A 16,595-nucleotide genomic window follows, 5' to 3' on the forward strand; every position below is an offset into this window, starting at 1 on the left:
CGGACATCTGGAGCATGTTTGACTCCTTTAAGCAACAACTGCACTCCCATGTTGGTTTGTAGGCAAACATCACCAACACCAATCACTTTAGACTCACCATCATTACCCATCTTCAACACTCCAAAATCACCAGAAGTGTAAGATGTGAAGAACTCCTTCCTAGGTGTAACATGCAATGTAGCACCACTATCAATAATCCACATGCTCTCATCAGATACAAGATTAACGGACTCAAAGTCACGAAGAAGAACAAGATCACCATCTGTAGCAGTAGTGACACGATCATCATCATCATGATCATTCTCTCTCTGTTTGCCCTTCTTGTCTTTGTTCTCCTTTTTCCACTTAAAACAGTATTTCTGAATGTGCCCAGTTTTATGACAAAAATGGCACTCTAAATTCTTGTATCTTGACTTGGACTTGCTCCCACTCTTCTCTCTACCACCTTTATGTTCCTTTTTCTGACTTCTCCCCCTAGCTTCTGTAACAAGCATCTCAGACTGAGATGAAGAACCATGTGCCTTCCTTCTCATCTCTTCATTAAGAGCACCGCTTTTTGCCATCTGAAAAGAAACAACACCATTCGAGGCAGAGTTTGTAATTGAAACCCGAAATACCTCCCAAGACTCTGGTAGAGTATTAAGCAACCATAATCCCATAACTTCGTCATCAAACTGAATTCTCCCTGTACCTCAAATTCATCAAGCAATTTAACATCAATCTTCTCCCACAAAGCTCTAGCATGTGTCTCATTAGCAATATGATTATAAACATTATCTTCAACATATTGCCGAATAAAACCACATATTGCCGAATAAAACCACATACCTGTTGGTGCTCAAAGTCCCATTCTTCTTCAGACATAGAATCTGGCTTCTGTGTAGTAAAGACCGGAAGATGCAATTTCTTGACAAATAATAAATCTTTCATTGATAATTTGTACCATTCAAAGCAACCATCTTTGCATTTGCCTCCATCATTCAAGCAAGTAAATATAGCCCAACCAAGAGCTCTGATGCCACTTGTCAGGTTTTACAGAGGGGTTTTCACTGGGGAGAACAACACCAATTAGATCTGAGCCCAACTACATAAGATACCGACACCACTCTCAACCCAAAACCTTAAGGCAATGGGTTTATGGGCCTTGATCCTTATATGGTGCTCTACTTTCTCAATTATGGTCAATGTGGGACTTAGACTCACACTTGGATTCCTAACAAAAGTATATATAAAAAAATTAAAACAAAAATAATTGAGACTATTAAAACCGCAATAAAATAAGATTAAGAGATAACCCTTTTGTTTGTGGCACAAATCACAATCCATTAACAAAATATAATGTTATATGTTTAGAAAAATTAAAACAATTGATGGTAGAGAGGTAATGTAAATTCTTCTCTCACTGTGAATCATGTTATCACAGACAATTTCATTCTCTCATTTTTTGACACTATTAATTAATGTTTAACGTATATATGGTAGTAAACTAATTGCTGTTGAATATGTGTATAAGGTAGCAAATTAACTGCTTTTTGAGTTTTAAAGTTTAATGTACTGAAATTATAACAATCAAAATATTATAAATTACTAAAATAAATTAGTATTTATACGAAACTAATATAATTTTGTTTAGCCAATACTTAAAATAAAAGCTAGAAAGATTTTTTTTACCATAAACAGATTTACAGAAGGAACGTGGCAAGGTTCAAATTGGTTGAGACCAACAGAGTGAAATTTATGAGAGAAAAAGATGTTTTTTTTTTCTTACAAGGAATGCAAAGTCCTCTTAATTTATCAGATTCTAAAAATATAACTGCTTTATGTGGATTTAATTTTTTCTTTTGGATTATTCTGGATTTAACTTTTTTCAGCATCTTAAATATGAAAATTTTCTTTACTTGGCTAGTTAAATATAAAAAAGTTAAATTCAAGAATAGTTGGAATGAGTTATTTTTTATTTTGTTGTATATGTTGTTGAAATGGTCAATGTTTTTCACTCCACACAATAAATTTTTTTCATCCACAAATTACGGTAAGGATTTCCCATCGTTTGCTTAATATTTTGAGGTCTCTAATCACTTGCCAACCATTTACCATAGCAATCAAATACGTTATAATCTGATTTAAATTACTTTGCTAAGACATACCAAAGACTTTATTCAATCCTTATTTGTCTGAGGTGCAAGGTAATGTGTGCTGTTCTCTCTTGTTGAACTTCTCTTTAATCCTCTGATCTTGGATTAAGGGAAAAACAGAAACACCAGCCAGAAAATTCCTGAGCCTTGTTTTGCATCATTCTTGAGGAGGAAAGCCAAAATGTCATTCACAGGAACTCTTGATAAATGCAAGGCTTGTGATAAGACTGTTTATGTGGTTGACTTGTTAACTCTTGAAGGTATACCTTACCATAAGAACTGCTTCCGATGCAGTCACTGCAAGGGATACCTCACGGTATATGATGCTTCTTCCACGCCATTTTTTCTTCATCTTCAGTTCTTTTGATGCCATATTCATGTCTTCTGAATATGTTTGTTGTTTTCTCTCATTCTTATAGTGTTAATATGAGACCTGTTTAACCAAATACCAACAATGCAGTTTTGTCATCAAAATCATATAGAATAGAAGCATGCAATTACTGAGCTAATTACTTGCACAACTCATTCATGAAATGTGTGGAAACTAGTTTTGATCTTGGAATCCTGGTGCTAGAATTTGAAATTTGTAATGACATAAATGACCAATCTTGTACTTTGATATGAATTGATTCAAGAAAAATCAATTTGTGTAGTTTAAACTTGTTCTTAACTTTGGTGCCAATGGTGCAATTATATTTTGGTTAGATGAGTACATACTCTTCAATGGACGGTGTCCTCTACTGCAAGCCACACTTTGAACAGCTTTTCAAGGAATCTGGCAATTTCAGCAAGAACTTTCAGACAGGTAACATGTTACCATCTTCTGTCAGCACCTTTTTTAGCCACAATCTCAGTAAGTGCAGATTCATTTGCACCAGTAACTTTCTATTGGCTTGGCTAACATGCTATGCGTTTTTTTCATGATTGTAATGCGGCACAGCAAGATCTTCTGAAAAACAAAATGAGATGGTACGCTCACTACCCAGTTTGAGTATACACTTGGAAATCATCATCATCATCATTATTAAGACCTTAGCTTTAATAAGCTTAAGGCATCAAAAAGAGCTACATAATTTTTTTCTTTCAAATATTCTTGTGTGATTTTCTAACGTGTCAATAACAAGAATCTTCATTTTCAGAATAAGACCCCCAACCGACTCTCGTCCATGTTCAGTGGAACTCTAGACAAATGTTCAGTTTGCTCAAAAACAGTCTATCCTCTGGAAAAGGTTTGTAGTATCTATCAGAAGACCATCTCACAACCCTTCAAGCGCTGAGCCTGAAATACTATCTCACCGAACAATTTGAAATAAGATTTTGTTTTTCCATTATATGTTTGATACAAAGGAAATGGCAGAATAGTCCTCACTTCCTTAAAGCATTGAGCCTGAAACATGTGGATGCTGGTTGTGGTTGGTCTGCCTGGTTGAAAAATCCAGAAAAAGATTTCACATTTTAGCTTGTTTTTAAACTATTTGTGGTCACCTGGATTAGAATTTTGATTGAACTGAAGTAGCTAAATGATTGTTGCTTTGCTGAATAGATGACACTGGAAGGGGAATGCTATCACAAGACTTGCTTTAGGTGTGCTCATGCAGGTTGCCACCTCACACATTCCTCCTATGCTGCCCTAGACGGTGTCCTCTACTGCAGGCACCATTTCCAACAGCTTTTCATGGAGAAAGGGAACTACCATCACGTACTCCAAGCTGCTGCAAACAGGAAGAATGTCACACCACCTCCTGAACCAGTCGAAGAGGAAGAACCACCAAAGCCAAAGGAACCTGAAGAGGAAGAAACAGAAGAAAAATCCTAAATGAAGCATAGAAAATATGAGTTGCTTCCTCCCTTTCTTTCAGGGATATACTATAGAAAGTTCTTTCGTTCGAGTCTTGGCACTTGGCTCACTCTTGTTTGGTTAAATTCCACTTTCTGACATTTTTTCACAAATTAGTTTATTGTAAGCTAATTTGAGAGGTTTATTTATGTATTTAAACAAAGAGTTGTTCACTACAAGATATTCTTTATCGGAGATTTTTCTCCTCGTTTGATATCATATCATATCACTACTATGTAATAATAACTTACGGGACACAATCTAATATGGTTCACAATTTTTTCTACCCATTTTCACTTCATTTGGGAATGATACTTCATCAGGTTAATGACATTTCTGAGGATGGTAGACATGACAAATGCAAGAACTTAGGAAAATCTCTATATATGCACTTACACTATGCTGAAAGAAAGCATACTGAGATATTCAAATGTTTAGGGAAAGCATTAAAGGGCATGATTTTCAAGCTGTGAAACATCATTAGCCCTCATCTTGTAAAGGCATTCCATCAAACACTTTTCATGCATCTTTACTATAACATATTACCTTAAGAGGATATTAGTAGATTTAAATTTAATTCACCAAGCAAAATTGAATAAGAAATTGCCTTATCATTCTCCGAATGAGATTTGCTATTCGAAATCCTTAAATTTGATGGCTGAATAAATTTTCATCAAGCAAAGTCTAGAATAAGACTTTTTTACTCATGAAATAAGATTGGACCGATCAAATTATCAAAAATTCTAAACTCTTCTGAAGAAATTTTAATTCAAAAACCAATCATTTCTTTGGAGTGAAAATGAATAACATTAAAACTTTGGAGTTTATGCTAGAACAACATATATACTTGTTTAAATTCATTTATTTATTAATATTATTGACATAATTTATTTATGAAATAAATTTATTCATTATAAAAATAAAAAATAAAAAAATTTATCAATTTCATTTATCTAATTGTTAATTATCCTTTCATAGTTTTTTCAAAATATAATTCTACTTTCATCAATATTATCAAAATTAATCCAATAATTTTTTTTCATAACCAAATTATCCTTAAATTTGTTATTTAAAAATTCAAAATTAAATTATTATAATATGTTTTACAATTTTTTAATATTTAAAAATTAGTTATTTTTATAAATGGGTTATCCATCCGTAAAAAATTCTCAATAAATAAATCAAAAAAGAAAAAAAAAATTGTTAATTTTTTAATTATTCACAATAAATTAATAATTTTTATTTAATATATTTTAATATAAAATAAATTTTATATAATTTATATCTATATATAAAAGAGATTTTTCCTTACCATTTAAATATTTTATCAAATTTACTATTTAATTGACAGTTTCTTAAAATTTTGTTTTTTTTAATTTGAATTTTTTTTAACTTAATTATTTTTGTAATTGTAAAACTATTTATAAAATAAATAAAAACTATTACCATAAAATTATAAAAATTACTTATGTTTAATTTTATAATTATAATAAAAACAGAAATAATAATAATATTATTATTATTTTTTATTACTATCAAAAAATAAAACACATCATCTGTTTTTACTTATCTATAATAATATATAAATCTCTTTTATATTTACATTTCATACTACTAATTATATCATTTATAATATAATTATTTATTAAATTTTTTAAAATTAATTGTTATTTTTATTTATCTATCTATCTTATATATCTATCTATCTATATCTATATCTTCTATCTATCTATTTATCTATATCTTCTATAACAATAAAGGGAATTTCTCCTTTCATGTCCACATTTTATATTACCCGTTTTTCCTTATTTATTTTAAAAATTAATTATTTTATAAATAATTTACTTTTAATAATTTTTTTACAAATCTCTTTTATTTTAAATTATTATTTAAATTTTCTTCTTTTATTTTTGTTATTTTTGTTTAAATTATTTTTATTATTTTTGTTTAAATTATTTTTATTATTTATCTTAAATTTCTTGAAAATTAAAAAATATGAATACACAAACACATCAAACGACTGTGTATTCGCTAATTTTGTATAAAATGGTTTATTTTTTTTTTTTATTCATTTTATTTTATTTTTAATAAATATATATTTATTTTATATATTAACTTAATAATATTATACTATTATCCTTTATTAATATAATATAATTCGTATATGAAAAATACATAGATAGAGCATGCTACTTCATCTTAATTTAAATTGTTTTCTGCAAACAAAAGATATATTTTAGTTATTTGATGATGTTTTTCACTATAAATTTTATTCTACGATAATCTATCTAAAATTATATTAATTATTAGTTTAGTATATAAAAATAAATATAATTCAAGTCCTAAAATACTAGTTCTTCCTAAAATAAATATGTATTCAATCATATATTAAATATCCTGAAAAGAAATATTGAATCATAGTGAAAGCGTAGGTTATTTTTTCTCCAACCCTCCAATGGCCGCTCCGGGTACAGAGGAAGCCGTTCACTTGATTAGCAACGTCACACATTCACTAATGGAAAACGATGTCGAGAACAAGCTTAATAATCACCCAGAACAACAACAAGATCAAGAAGATGAAGTTGAAGACGAAGAAGATGAAGAGGTTTTGAGTTCTTCGGATTCTGAAATCGGTGATGTGTTGGACTGTTTGTATTCGAAGGAGGAAGATGAAGGTTCCTTTTCCCTCACTTCTAGGCGCCCCAATGCTCACGGTGGCCACCACCTCCATTCCTCAACTCTCCAACCTCTCGCCAATCGCAACCAAAAGTTCTCCCACCACATTCGAGCTTCACCCTTGGAGGTTTTCTTACATGTCCTTTTACTTCTTTTTGTTCATAATTGTCAATAGCTAAATGGGTATCCCCTCATTCGTTCTAAACTGTTTATTTTTTTGTTTGTTAGTTGAAGTTTGGATTTTTATTTTATTTTTTCATGACTGATCATGAACCATGTTAATTAATTAACCGAAGGTTGGGTTTATCAGAAAGGCTATCTTCTTAAATGTGGTGAGTCAAGGTCAAGGTTTGAACCTTGACTGGCTAGAAGATGTGCTAACATTTAGTGTTTGACAATCTTTGGAACATGATTGTTCCAAAAGGAGGATACTTGCATAGGGGAATGCTGATTTCGTTTTCTGAAGTTTGGGATAAATTTACAGTGCTTAGCGGGTTAACGTGATTACTTCATTATAGCTGTTTTCGTGACTGTTAATGTGTGTTATTCTTGATTATCCACTGGGGACATTTTGTTATCTATTAAAGATAATATTTTTTTTCAAATTGTGAGCATGGTGCATGATCTTGACTTCTCACTTCTGTTTTATTGGGTCTTTTGTGTTCCTTTAATATGGACTAGTTTGAATTTGAAGTTGTGTGGTGAATGGTGGTTTTTGGAATTCTGTGGGGTATGCTTGTGTTGTTGTACTTTTAAATTAGGTGGTTGGTGGTGCAGGAGTGGGAAGGGAGGATGAATATTGGCATGTCAAACTCTGTGACGACAGCCATCCGTGGAAGTGTTAGAGAAAGTGCCGTTGGGAAAACTAAAACTACAGATAAAGCAGACCGAGCAACTGTTGAACAGGTGAGTAATGGTGATTTCATCAAATGTGGCACCTAAATGGAGCCTTGTTATTTTGTTGATTCCTTTTTTACAATTATTATGCAAGTAACTCTAAAGTTTCCTCCAGGCAATTGATCAAAGAACACGCATGGTTTTGTATAAGATGATGAACAGAGGTGTCTTTGATGATATCAATGGATGCATTTCAACCGGCAAGGAAGTATGTGATGTGCCTGGAGCTTTTATTTCCTTTTTTTCTCTCAATCTTACTGTTTAGGTTCTATGACAGTAACATGGTTTGGATAATTGATTATGTGATGTTAAGCCATATTTCTGTTTCTTACGTTGTTTTCTAACAGGCAAATGTTTATCATGCAACTAAATCTGGTGATCAAGAACTTGCAATAAAAGTATACAAAACATCTATTTTGGTATTTAAGTAAGTATATCAGATATTAGCTTGTTTCAGCTTCTTCTGTTACTGTCAATTGTTTTGAAGGCTGAAATGTTAAGCGGAACTATATAGGCAATCATACCTTTGTTTTCTCTCTTTTAAGGAGAAAAGTAGGATTTGTATTCAGGTGTACTTGTCGTATTGTTTTTGTCTATTCTCTCTGTTTTCCTATATAATATATTGTTGAAGAATTATAAAATGCCCTGGGCTAGGAATTATTGATACTTTCTGGATGGATTTTTTTAATTTATTCATTAGATACACACAGCGAAAAGGCAGCTTGTAATATACTTCTGCTACATTTACTTGAAACAGTTTCTTGATTCAAGTTATTTTATTTTATGAACTGCGTTCTATTATCTTATGATATCAGGGATAGAGATAGATATGTACAAGGAGACTTCCGGTTTAGAAATGGATACAGCAAGCATAATCCCAGAAAGATGGTACAAAAATGGGCAGAGAAAGAAATGAGGAATCTTATGAGGTTCACTTTTGTTCTTACTTCTTTCTCTTCTTCTAAAATTCTTGTAAAAATCAAAGTACTCCCCCCAGCCTCTGTGTATACGCAAATCTCAACTAGTTTTACTCTATTTAACGAAGCTATCTCTAAAAGCCCTTTATTTAATTGAAATCTTTACTTCCAATGACTCTCTTTTATTCTTGATATCAAGTTATAAGGAAGGGTAAATCAGGAACAGTGGTTATTTTTTAAATAAGTTTAGTATAATTCAAAGTTACTAACGTTTTAAATCAGTGTGAATTAGTTTTTTTTTTGTTATTGCTTATATCCAAGATCAAAAGGAGTACAATACAATGAACTAAATTAGACTGTTAAAATAACAAGGGAAGGACTTGAAGAGAGAATGAATACGTCATTGGGGTTTTTGTTGCTTAACCCTCTTATTTATAAGTTATGATTTGAAGCACTATGGACCTTAGATGTATTCTATTATGGCTTGTACTTATCAGGAACTTGTGTAGTCATATTTTTAGGTGCAAATTCTTTTATGAACTGTGTATTTGTCTTAAAGGTATCAAGTTTTAATGTGTGCTGAAGAGGCAATGTTTTGTGCATCAATTTTTACATGCACTACCTTTTCTTTTTCCGTTGAGGTGGCTCTTCTGTGTGCTTGTGGATTTGTTCGGTTGGATGTTTCCAATAAGAGAAACAAAAGTTTGATTACATGCTTACATGGACTATTTCTTTTACCCTGTTTATATTGGATTGCAGGCTTAAGGCAGCAGGAATTAGGTGTCCTACAGCATATATTCTGCGACTACATGTTCTGGTTATGGAGTTTATAGGTATTAATTTTGTTCTGAATTTCAAGAATTCAAGAATATAATCTGATGTTACTCTGATGAATGTGACTAGTTGTTTATATGTGATCTGTTGCTCTCAAATGTCTATTATTCTATCACTGAATATATGGAATATCAGTGTATAATGTCTACTGTTGAGAAAAAAAAAATAAAAAAGAAGAATGAATGAAGAGTGTGATGAATAGTGTACTTGTTTTTTTGTACTAGTATGTATAACTACTTGTAGTTACCTCAGCACTAAAAAATTTATTGTTATCGTTCATAGAAATTTCAATTTCTTGCTACGGCATATAACATCAGATTCTAATGCCGACTGCAGTTTAGGATAGAAAAAATAAATACAAATACAATTTTATTTAAATTCTCTGGTTTTGTTGTTTTTTGAAGGAAAATCTGGTTGGGCTGCCCCTCGTCTTAAAGATGCTGCTTTATCTTTAGACAAGTTGCGGGAAGGCTATGTTGAGGTGTGTCCAATCACTACAGTATTCTTCTGATGCTAGCATGGTTTCGTACATAGAATCCTTTAACGAGTGTCTTATGATGCTGGGATGCTATAGTATACAGTTTTTACTGAGGTTACTTGTCTAGAAGAGACATGCCTGCAACACAACACACTTTTTAAAACACTGTTTTGAGTGCATTCTATTAGGGTTGGGATTAATTAGAAATCACAATTTTGTCTGTTCCATTTATTTAGTGATTATCATTCACGTTTTTCTAGTTTCTATTCCATAAAATCAAAACTTTGGGTTGAAATCATTTGAGTATTTCTTGTTTCAGATTATTATAGCAATGCGGACTATGTATCAGAAATGCAAATTGGTACATGGAGATCTGAGTGAATATAATATACTATATTATGAGGTGAGCAATTCTTTCTCCAGTTTATATTTCATTGATTGAATGTCAATCTGCCAATAGTCAATTCACATGTTCCTTTTTTGCCAGGGTCACTTGTATATTATTGATGTTTCTCAAGCTGTCGATCCTGAACATCCTCATGCCTTAGATTTTCTGCGTGAAGATTGTGTTCATGTATCTGTAAGTACTTCCAATTGTTATATGTAATTATAGATTCCTTGTTGACTTTTTTGGAAAGAGTGTGATTAAGTAGCTTCTTGGCCTGCAGGATTTCTTTAAAAAGCATGGTGTAGCGGTCATGACAATAAGAGAATTGTTTGATTTTATTGTTGATGCATCAATAGCTGATGATGCTGTGGATAGTTACTTGGAAGAGGTATTTGGCTTTGTTATATTATGGTTTATGATCGCTGACCAGCTTCAAAGAGATCTTGACTGGTTTTTGAAATATTTCTAGATGCAACAAAAAATTTTGGCTAGAGGAGATGTATCTGTAGAGGATGAGATTGCAGACTCTGTATTTGTGCAGGTAACTTCCCTTGTTATCTCAACATCATTTTATAGTTATTATCCTTAATGAAAAAACCAAGAAGCTCTGGTCATGGGTGAAAAAACTGTATATTATTATTATTGTTCAAATATCATATTTGAATTTATGTGTGAGCCACATCTAAGAGCGTGACCGTAGTATATGCTTTTAGCTTGAGTACAAAATTCATTCTTATTCTTATTTACTTTCCCAAGAGTATGTGTGAGCTTGAGTTTTACGAACACATTAATCTTTTCTGTTCATTCTTACATGTTTAAGTTCTTGAACTCTTGTTACAGTCTTTCATTCCAAATACACTTGAAGATGTTAAGAATGCTGAGGAGGATGTACAACGGATAACAAGTGGGAAGGACACTAAAGACTTATACTACCAGACTATTACTGGCCTTAAGCATGCCTTGTCATTAACTCAGTCTTCCCAGCAGAAATCAAATGCCACAAAAGATTCACCGAACATTTCTGATGATAAATCTAACAACTTGGAGGATGATGCTGAGGTTCAATCTGACGAGGACCAAGATGACGAAAGTGATTCTGAGGAGGATTCATCCTCAGAAAGTGAAACAATGGATCCTGCAGATAGAAAAGCTGCTAGAAAAGAGGCTAGAAAAGATAATAAGAAGAAGGTGAAGGAGGAGAAAAGAGAAGCACGTAAAACTAAAGTTCCTAAGGCTGTTAAGAAAAGAAAGAAAAAGTTGGCTAAATCACGCAAGACCAGATAGATAGTAGTTATATCTGTAATATTTGCTTCTTTTTTTCTACAGTTTCTGTTTGTATCAAGTTGAATGGAAGTGTGTAATGGAAAATAACTTCAAGATAGATGCACTTCCTTTGTTTAGTTTTATTCAAGTTTCAAATTTTGTTTACTTCTGAAGATTAGTTATTTATACATTACAATTCGAGTTTCTACTGATTTATGTTGTCATGGAAGTTAATTTGCGGATATGTAATCATTATAGTTGACCAAAATTTATGAGATCTTACTTTTGTACCTCTTCCCTTTCATGATTTTCTCATGTGAAAATCTCAATGATGTAGTAATATGCACGCGCTGATTGTAATGGCTATTAAAAATGTTGACAACTTATAACCTCCAAATTAAGACAGAATATTAAAAAATATTGAAGAGTCACAAATTCTAACACTTACACCTTAAAATGTTGAACTGAGTTCTTAATAATGTTATTGAAAGAGGATGTTAATATTGAACTGATAATCACGTAAACGAAATTTACAATTTTCTAATTTTAAAATAAAACTTTTTCTTTTATATTTTTAATAAAATGAGATCTATACTTTTTTTATATTTTTGATAAAGTAACAACCACTTCCATTTTTTTATTTAAAAATATCATATGATCTAAAGCTAAAACTTGAAAAAAGTATTAGAATTAAAGTTTTAAAACATAAAATATTAGTATCTATCAGTTTGGATATGTTAATGGTTAACATGATGGATGATGATTATGTCAAAAATCACCACATTATCATTTTTTTCACGTCACTAAAATTTATTATTTATGAATAAAGATTGAAAAAAAAAATAGTGTTTTTTAGGACATGGAAGTTTGTTGTCTCTTTTCTTAGAGCAACCATGTTAGGAGAAAGTTGTGAGGAGAATCAAAGTGAGAAGACAAAGTAACTCTGACTCATCATTTTAATAACACGCGATTCTCTGTATAAAATTTTAGCACTCCAAAGATAGTTAAATAGCTGCAATAAGATTTTTTTATTTTTTGTAGCTTAGGTGTATGTAGAAAATTTTTAGTGGTTTCTACTGAAGCATTGGAGTTCATTCTACCTCTTACCTTTTCACCTTTGAGATATTCTAACAAAAAATTTAATTAGTGATTTCAACTGTAGTTTTCTGCACCTAAAAATTCATTTACAGGGCTTTTTTTTTACTTGTCAATCAGAAATGTAAAATTACATTCTAAATTTGTGTTAAAAGAATTTGTTAGAGTTCAGAAATCAAGTAACATGGTTTCTCCAAGGCGAGGTTTAGAAAGAAAGAAGGCAAGAGTATAAATAACTGGTATTTGAAGTTTGGTGTAGTTCATAAATCAACAAAACATGATGAACCCAAATCTCAGAACAGACCCTTCCACCATTTACAACCTTCTCAAGTCCTACGCACTTTCCCCCTCAACCATCCTCAAAGCCCACCACCTCTTCCAACAAATCCACCGACCCACCTTGTCATTTTGGAACCTCATGATCCGTGGCTGGTCCCTCAGTGACCAACCCATCGAAGCAATTAGCTTGTACAACCTCATGTATCGCCAAGGCCTGTTGGGTGACAACCTTACTTACCCTTTTCTCTTCAAGGCCTGTGCTCGAGTTCCTCATGTTCCTTGCGGTACAACGCTTCATGGTCGCGTTTTGAAACTTGGGTTTGAACCCTATCTCTTTGTTTCCAACGCCTTGATTCATATGTATGGCTCTTGTGGCCATCTGGATTTTGCTCGGAAGGTGTTTGATGAAATGCCTGAAAGGGACTTGGTTTCTTGGAATTCGTTGATTTGTGGGTATGGTCAGTGTAAGAGGTTTAGGGAGGTGTTGGGTGTTTTCGAAGCGATGCGGGTGGCTGATGTGAAGGGTGATGCTGTGACGATGGTGAAGGTTGTTCTTGCATGCTCTGTTTTGGGTGAGTGGAGTGTTGCTGATGCCATGGTTGACTACATTGAGGAAAATAAAGTGGAAATGGATGTTTACTTGGGGAATACCCTGATTGACATGTATGGACGGCGCGGTTTGGTGCACCTGGCTCGTGGAGTTTTTGATCGGATGGAACGGAGAAATTTAGTTTCATGGAATACCATGATTATGGGTTATGGGAAAGTAGGAAACTTGGTTGCTGCGCGGGAGTTGTTTGACTCTATGCTGCAGAGAGATGTGATATCATGGACTTCTATGATCACGGGTTACTCTCAAGCAAGCCAGTTTACGGAGGCAGTGAGGCTCTTCAAGGAAATGATGGAAGCTAAGGTGAAACCGGATGAAATAACGGTTGCCAGTGTGCTTTCTGCATGTGCTCATATTGGTTCACTTGATGTTGGGGAGGCTGTTCATGACTACATACGGAAATATGATGTGAAAGCTGATGTTTATGTTGGCAATGCCTTGATAGATATGTACTGCAAATGTGGTGTAGTTGGGAAAGCATTGGAAGTGTTTAAAGAAATGAGGAAGAAAGACTCAGTGTCATGGACTTCGATCATTTCAGGCTTTGCAGTTAATGGCTTTGCAGATTCAGCACTTGATTATTTTTCCCGGATGTTGAGGGAAGGTGTTTGTCCATCTCATGGTGCCTTTGTTGGAGTATTGCTAGCCTGTGCTCATGCTGGATTGGTTGACAAAGGATTGGAATATTTTGAAAGTATGGGAAAAATTTATGGACTGAAACCTGAAATGAAACATTATGGATGTGTTGTGGATCTTCTGAGTCGCTCTGGAAATTTACAAAGGGCATATGAATTCATAAAAGAGATGCCTGTGACTCCAGATGTGGTAGTGTGGAGGATATTGCTGAGCGCTTCTCAGGTTCACGGAAATGTTCACTTGGCTGAGATTGCCACAAAGAAGCTTCTTGAACTGGATCCTTCTAATAGTGGTAACTATGTACTTTCCTCTAATACTTATGCGGGCTCGAATAGATGGGAAGATGTCGTTAAAATGAGAGGACTGATGGATAAGAGTAATGTTCAGAAACCATCAGGTAGCAGTTTCATAGAAATAAATGGTCCAAACAGTTCTCAAGATTCTTCTATGAAACATCAACAGAAGAGTGAATTAACTGTTCTCTAGAAGATTCATTTTTTACTTCATAAATTGAATTCATTTCTGGGACAGCACGTGCAATGTACAGGATAAACCAAAAGGTCTGAAAATTTTGAACCTGACCTGATGGCCTTATCAACTTCAATTTGTCAAGCAAGTGACTTGATTCTAATTCTTATCTGATGCCATGGAGCACTACTTTGATGGAGAACTAGTAGTTTCCTTTGATGGAGCACTACTTTGATTCTAATAACGGATTACGGATGGAATTGCTAATTGGGCATATGTTTTATTTTGTCTTGCGACGAGTTTTCTCCGGTTCACTGGTTAGAGACTGATTATGCTCACGGTAATGTAATTGTTACTGACTCGATAAGTTTTAGCATAAAATGAGAATTAGTAGGACATAGGTTTAATGATGCCTAAATTGCTAATGTGCTTTTAGTACTAGCGATGTGCTCATTTTGTATTAGTCGCTAGACTAAGTTGCAAACAATGCCCCACTAAAATCGTGAGTGGCCGCTACAAAATCGTATATAGATAGCTGAATCTTTTTCTTCTGTTGATTCCTTTTTACAATTATTATGAACTCACTCTAAAATTTGTACCAGGCAATCAATCCTGGAACATGCCCGGGTTTATTCGAAATGCAGAACAGAGTTGTGTTCATGCTCTCAAATGATGCACTTGAACAGGAAAAAGTATGGGAATCACCTTAAAATTTTATTTACTCTATCGTTTTTTCTTGATCTCATGGTTTAGAATCTGCTATGATGACCCGGTTTGAGTAATTAGTTATGTGTTAATCTTTTTCTTACTTTCTTCTCTTCTGGCAGGCATGGTTTATCATGAAACTTCGGTCAAGGACTCGCAACTATATTATACAAAACATCCGTTCTGGTATTTAAATATGCGCAATAAATGTTAGCCTGATTGCGCTTGTTCTATTGGTTGAGATCGTGTTGAAGGCTTAAATATTAAGAAAGAATTATTAGGCAACCAGAACATCTCTTGTTGTAGAAAGCTCTGGGGCATGTCTTCAAGCACACTTGTTTTATTGATTCTTTGACATTTTTATACATAATACTGGATCAAGTGAACTCCCACTGTTTAAAGACTTCATCTTTTCCCGCGGGAATGCATACGCCCCAAAGTCCCACCACTCCCAACTTTTATACAGTTAAAAAAAATTAGTTTGTTGAATAAAGTGAATCCTGTGATCCTAATCAACCAAACACTTCCACAAAATTCTATCTTTATATTTGTGGTTTTAGTGTTGATCTTTGTATGTGTTCTTCTAGTGTTGATCTTTTTATGAGTTATATTCTTTACTTTGATTATTGAAAAGACAAAATAAATATCAAAACAAAATTCAATACAAATAATTTGATAAAAATAATTAAAATATAAAGTTGCATATATTTTTAATATAATAAAAATGTGAAGCAGATATTTGGCAACTCATATTTTCGTTAGTTTAAAAATAATGTAAACTAATTTTTAAAAACTCTATTATATTAAATTTTTATTTTTATTTTTACGTAAATTGAATTTAGTGATTATCATTGTTTTAAATTTTAAAAATAACTGTAAAATTTTTTTAAGGATGGAACTATTATTACATAGATAAAATAGGTAAAAAGAAACATCAAATTTGAAAATGAAAATGCATTATTAAATTAAAATCGTAGGAAGTTAAAAAAAAAAAACTTTAACCGTCATTATCTCATTTATAATTGAAGCATTTGATCAAGAGGAATAAAATTTATATGGTTTACTTACTCATTTGGTCCATGTCTTCGATTAATAATGTTAAGTTAATTCTTAAATTCTTTTTAGTTTCAATTTGGTTCTCATTTGTGTAAATTAATCCAATTTCATCTTGATTTTTTAAAAATTGATACAATTTAATCATTTTCAATAAATTTCATAAAATAGATCAATGATTTTTTATCAAATTTGACACTAAGATTATATTAATTACATCCTTTCTTCGTTTCAAAAAATTTAACGAAAATAACAAAATTGAATCAATTTTTCACAAATAATGACTAAATTACATCAACTTTTTCACAAATTGAAACCAAATTG

At 32.5% G+C, this 16,595-nt stretch overlaps 2 protein-coding genes and 1 pseudogene across 3 annotated transcripts; all 3 read left to right on the forward strand.

Moving 5' to 3' along the window:
• Positions 1-2,129: 2,129 nt before the first annotated feature.
• On the forward strand, positions 2,130-4,262 carry LOC114186118 (LIM domain-containing protein PLIM2c-like). Its single transcript, XM_028074146.2, has 5 exons — positions 2,130-2,451; positions 2,841-2,940; positions 3,076-3,104; positions 3,275-3,364; positions 3,679-4,262. Exons 1-5 carry the CDS (start codon positions 2,317-2,319, stop codon positions 3,949-3,951), a joined length of 627 nt encoding a protein of 208 aa, XP_027929947.1. The 5' UTR covers positions 2,130-2,316; the 3' UTR covers positions 3,952-4,262.
• Positions 4,263-6,374: 2,112 nt separating this feature from the next.
• Positions 6,375-11,637, forward strand: LOC114185119 (uncharacterized). The gene is made up of 12 exons (XM_028072647.2): positions 6,375-6,775; positions 7,426-7,554; positions 7,661-7,753; positions 7,893-7,972; positions 8,361-8,474; positions 9,222-9,295; positions 9,701-9,777; positions 10,094-10,177; positions 10,262-10,354; positions 10,443-10,550; positions 10,632-10,703; positions 11,003-11,637. The coding sequence occupies exons 1-12, from the start codon at positions 6,428-6,430 to the stop codon at positions 11,444-11,446; spliced, it is 1,716 nt and encodes a 571-aa protein (XP_027928448.1). The 5' UTR covers positions 6,375-6,427; the 3' UTR covers positions 11,447-11,637.
• Positions 11,638-12,580: 943 nt separating this feature from the next.
• On the forward strand, positions 12,581-15,782 carry LOC114185118 (pentatricopeptide repeat-containing protein At2g22410, mitochondrial pseudogene; annotated as a pseudogene). Its single transcript, XR_014995354.1, has 3 exons — positions 12,581-14,853; positions 15,116-15,205; positions 15,341-15,782. The product of XR_014995354.1 is annotated as a pentatricopeptide repeat-containing protein At2g22410, mitochondrial pseudogene (transcript).
• Positions 15,783-16,595: the final 813 nt, after the last annotated feature.

This window comes from Vigna unguiculata, chromosome 5 (assembly GCF_037176805.1).
Source record: "Vigna unguiculata cultivar grain cowpea cultivar isolate G323 ecotype 2 chromosome 5, ASM3717680v1, whole genome shotgun sequence".
NCBI classification, from domain to species: Eukaryota; Viridiplantae; Streptophyta; class Magnoliopsida; order Fabales; family Fabaceae; genus Vigna; species Vigna unguiculata.

Bases quoted from the DNA above. Each gene is read 5' to 3' on its own strand.
- LOC114186118 (XM_028074146.2), top strand. From the start codon at position 2,317: ATGTCATTCACAGGAACTCTTGATAAATGCAAGGCTTGTGATAAGACT. The intron at 2,941-3,075 runs GTAACATGTTAC...AATGCGGCACAG, and splicing joins CAGCAAGAACTTTCAGACAG to CAAGATCTTCTGAAAAACAA. The intron at 3,105-3,274 runs GTACGCTCACTA...CTTCATTTTCAG, and splicing joins CTGAAAAACAAAATGAGATG to AATAAGACCCCCAACCGACT.
- LOC114185119 (XM_028072647.2), top strand. From the start codon at position 6,428: ATGGCCGCTCCGGGTACAGAGGAAGCCGTTCACTTGATTAGCAACGTC. The intron at 9,296-9,700 runs GTATTAATTTTG...TGTTTTTTGAAG, and splicing joins TCTGGTTATGGAGTTTATAG to GAAAATCTGGTTGGGCTGCC. The intron at 9,778-10,093 runs GTGTGTCCAATC...TTCTTGTTTCAG, and splicing joins TGCGGGAAGGCTATGTTGAG to ATTATTATAGCAATGCGGAC.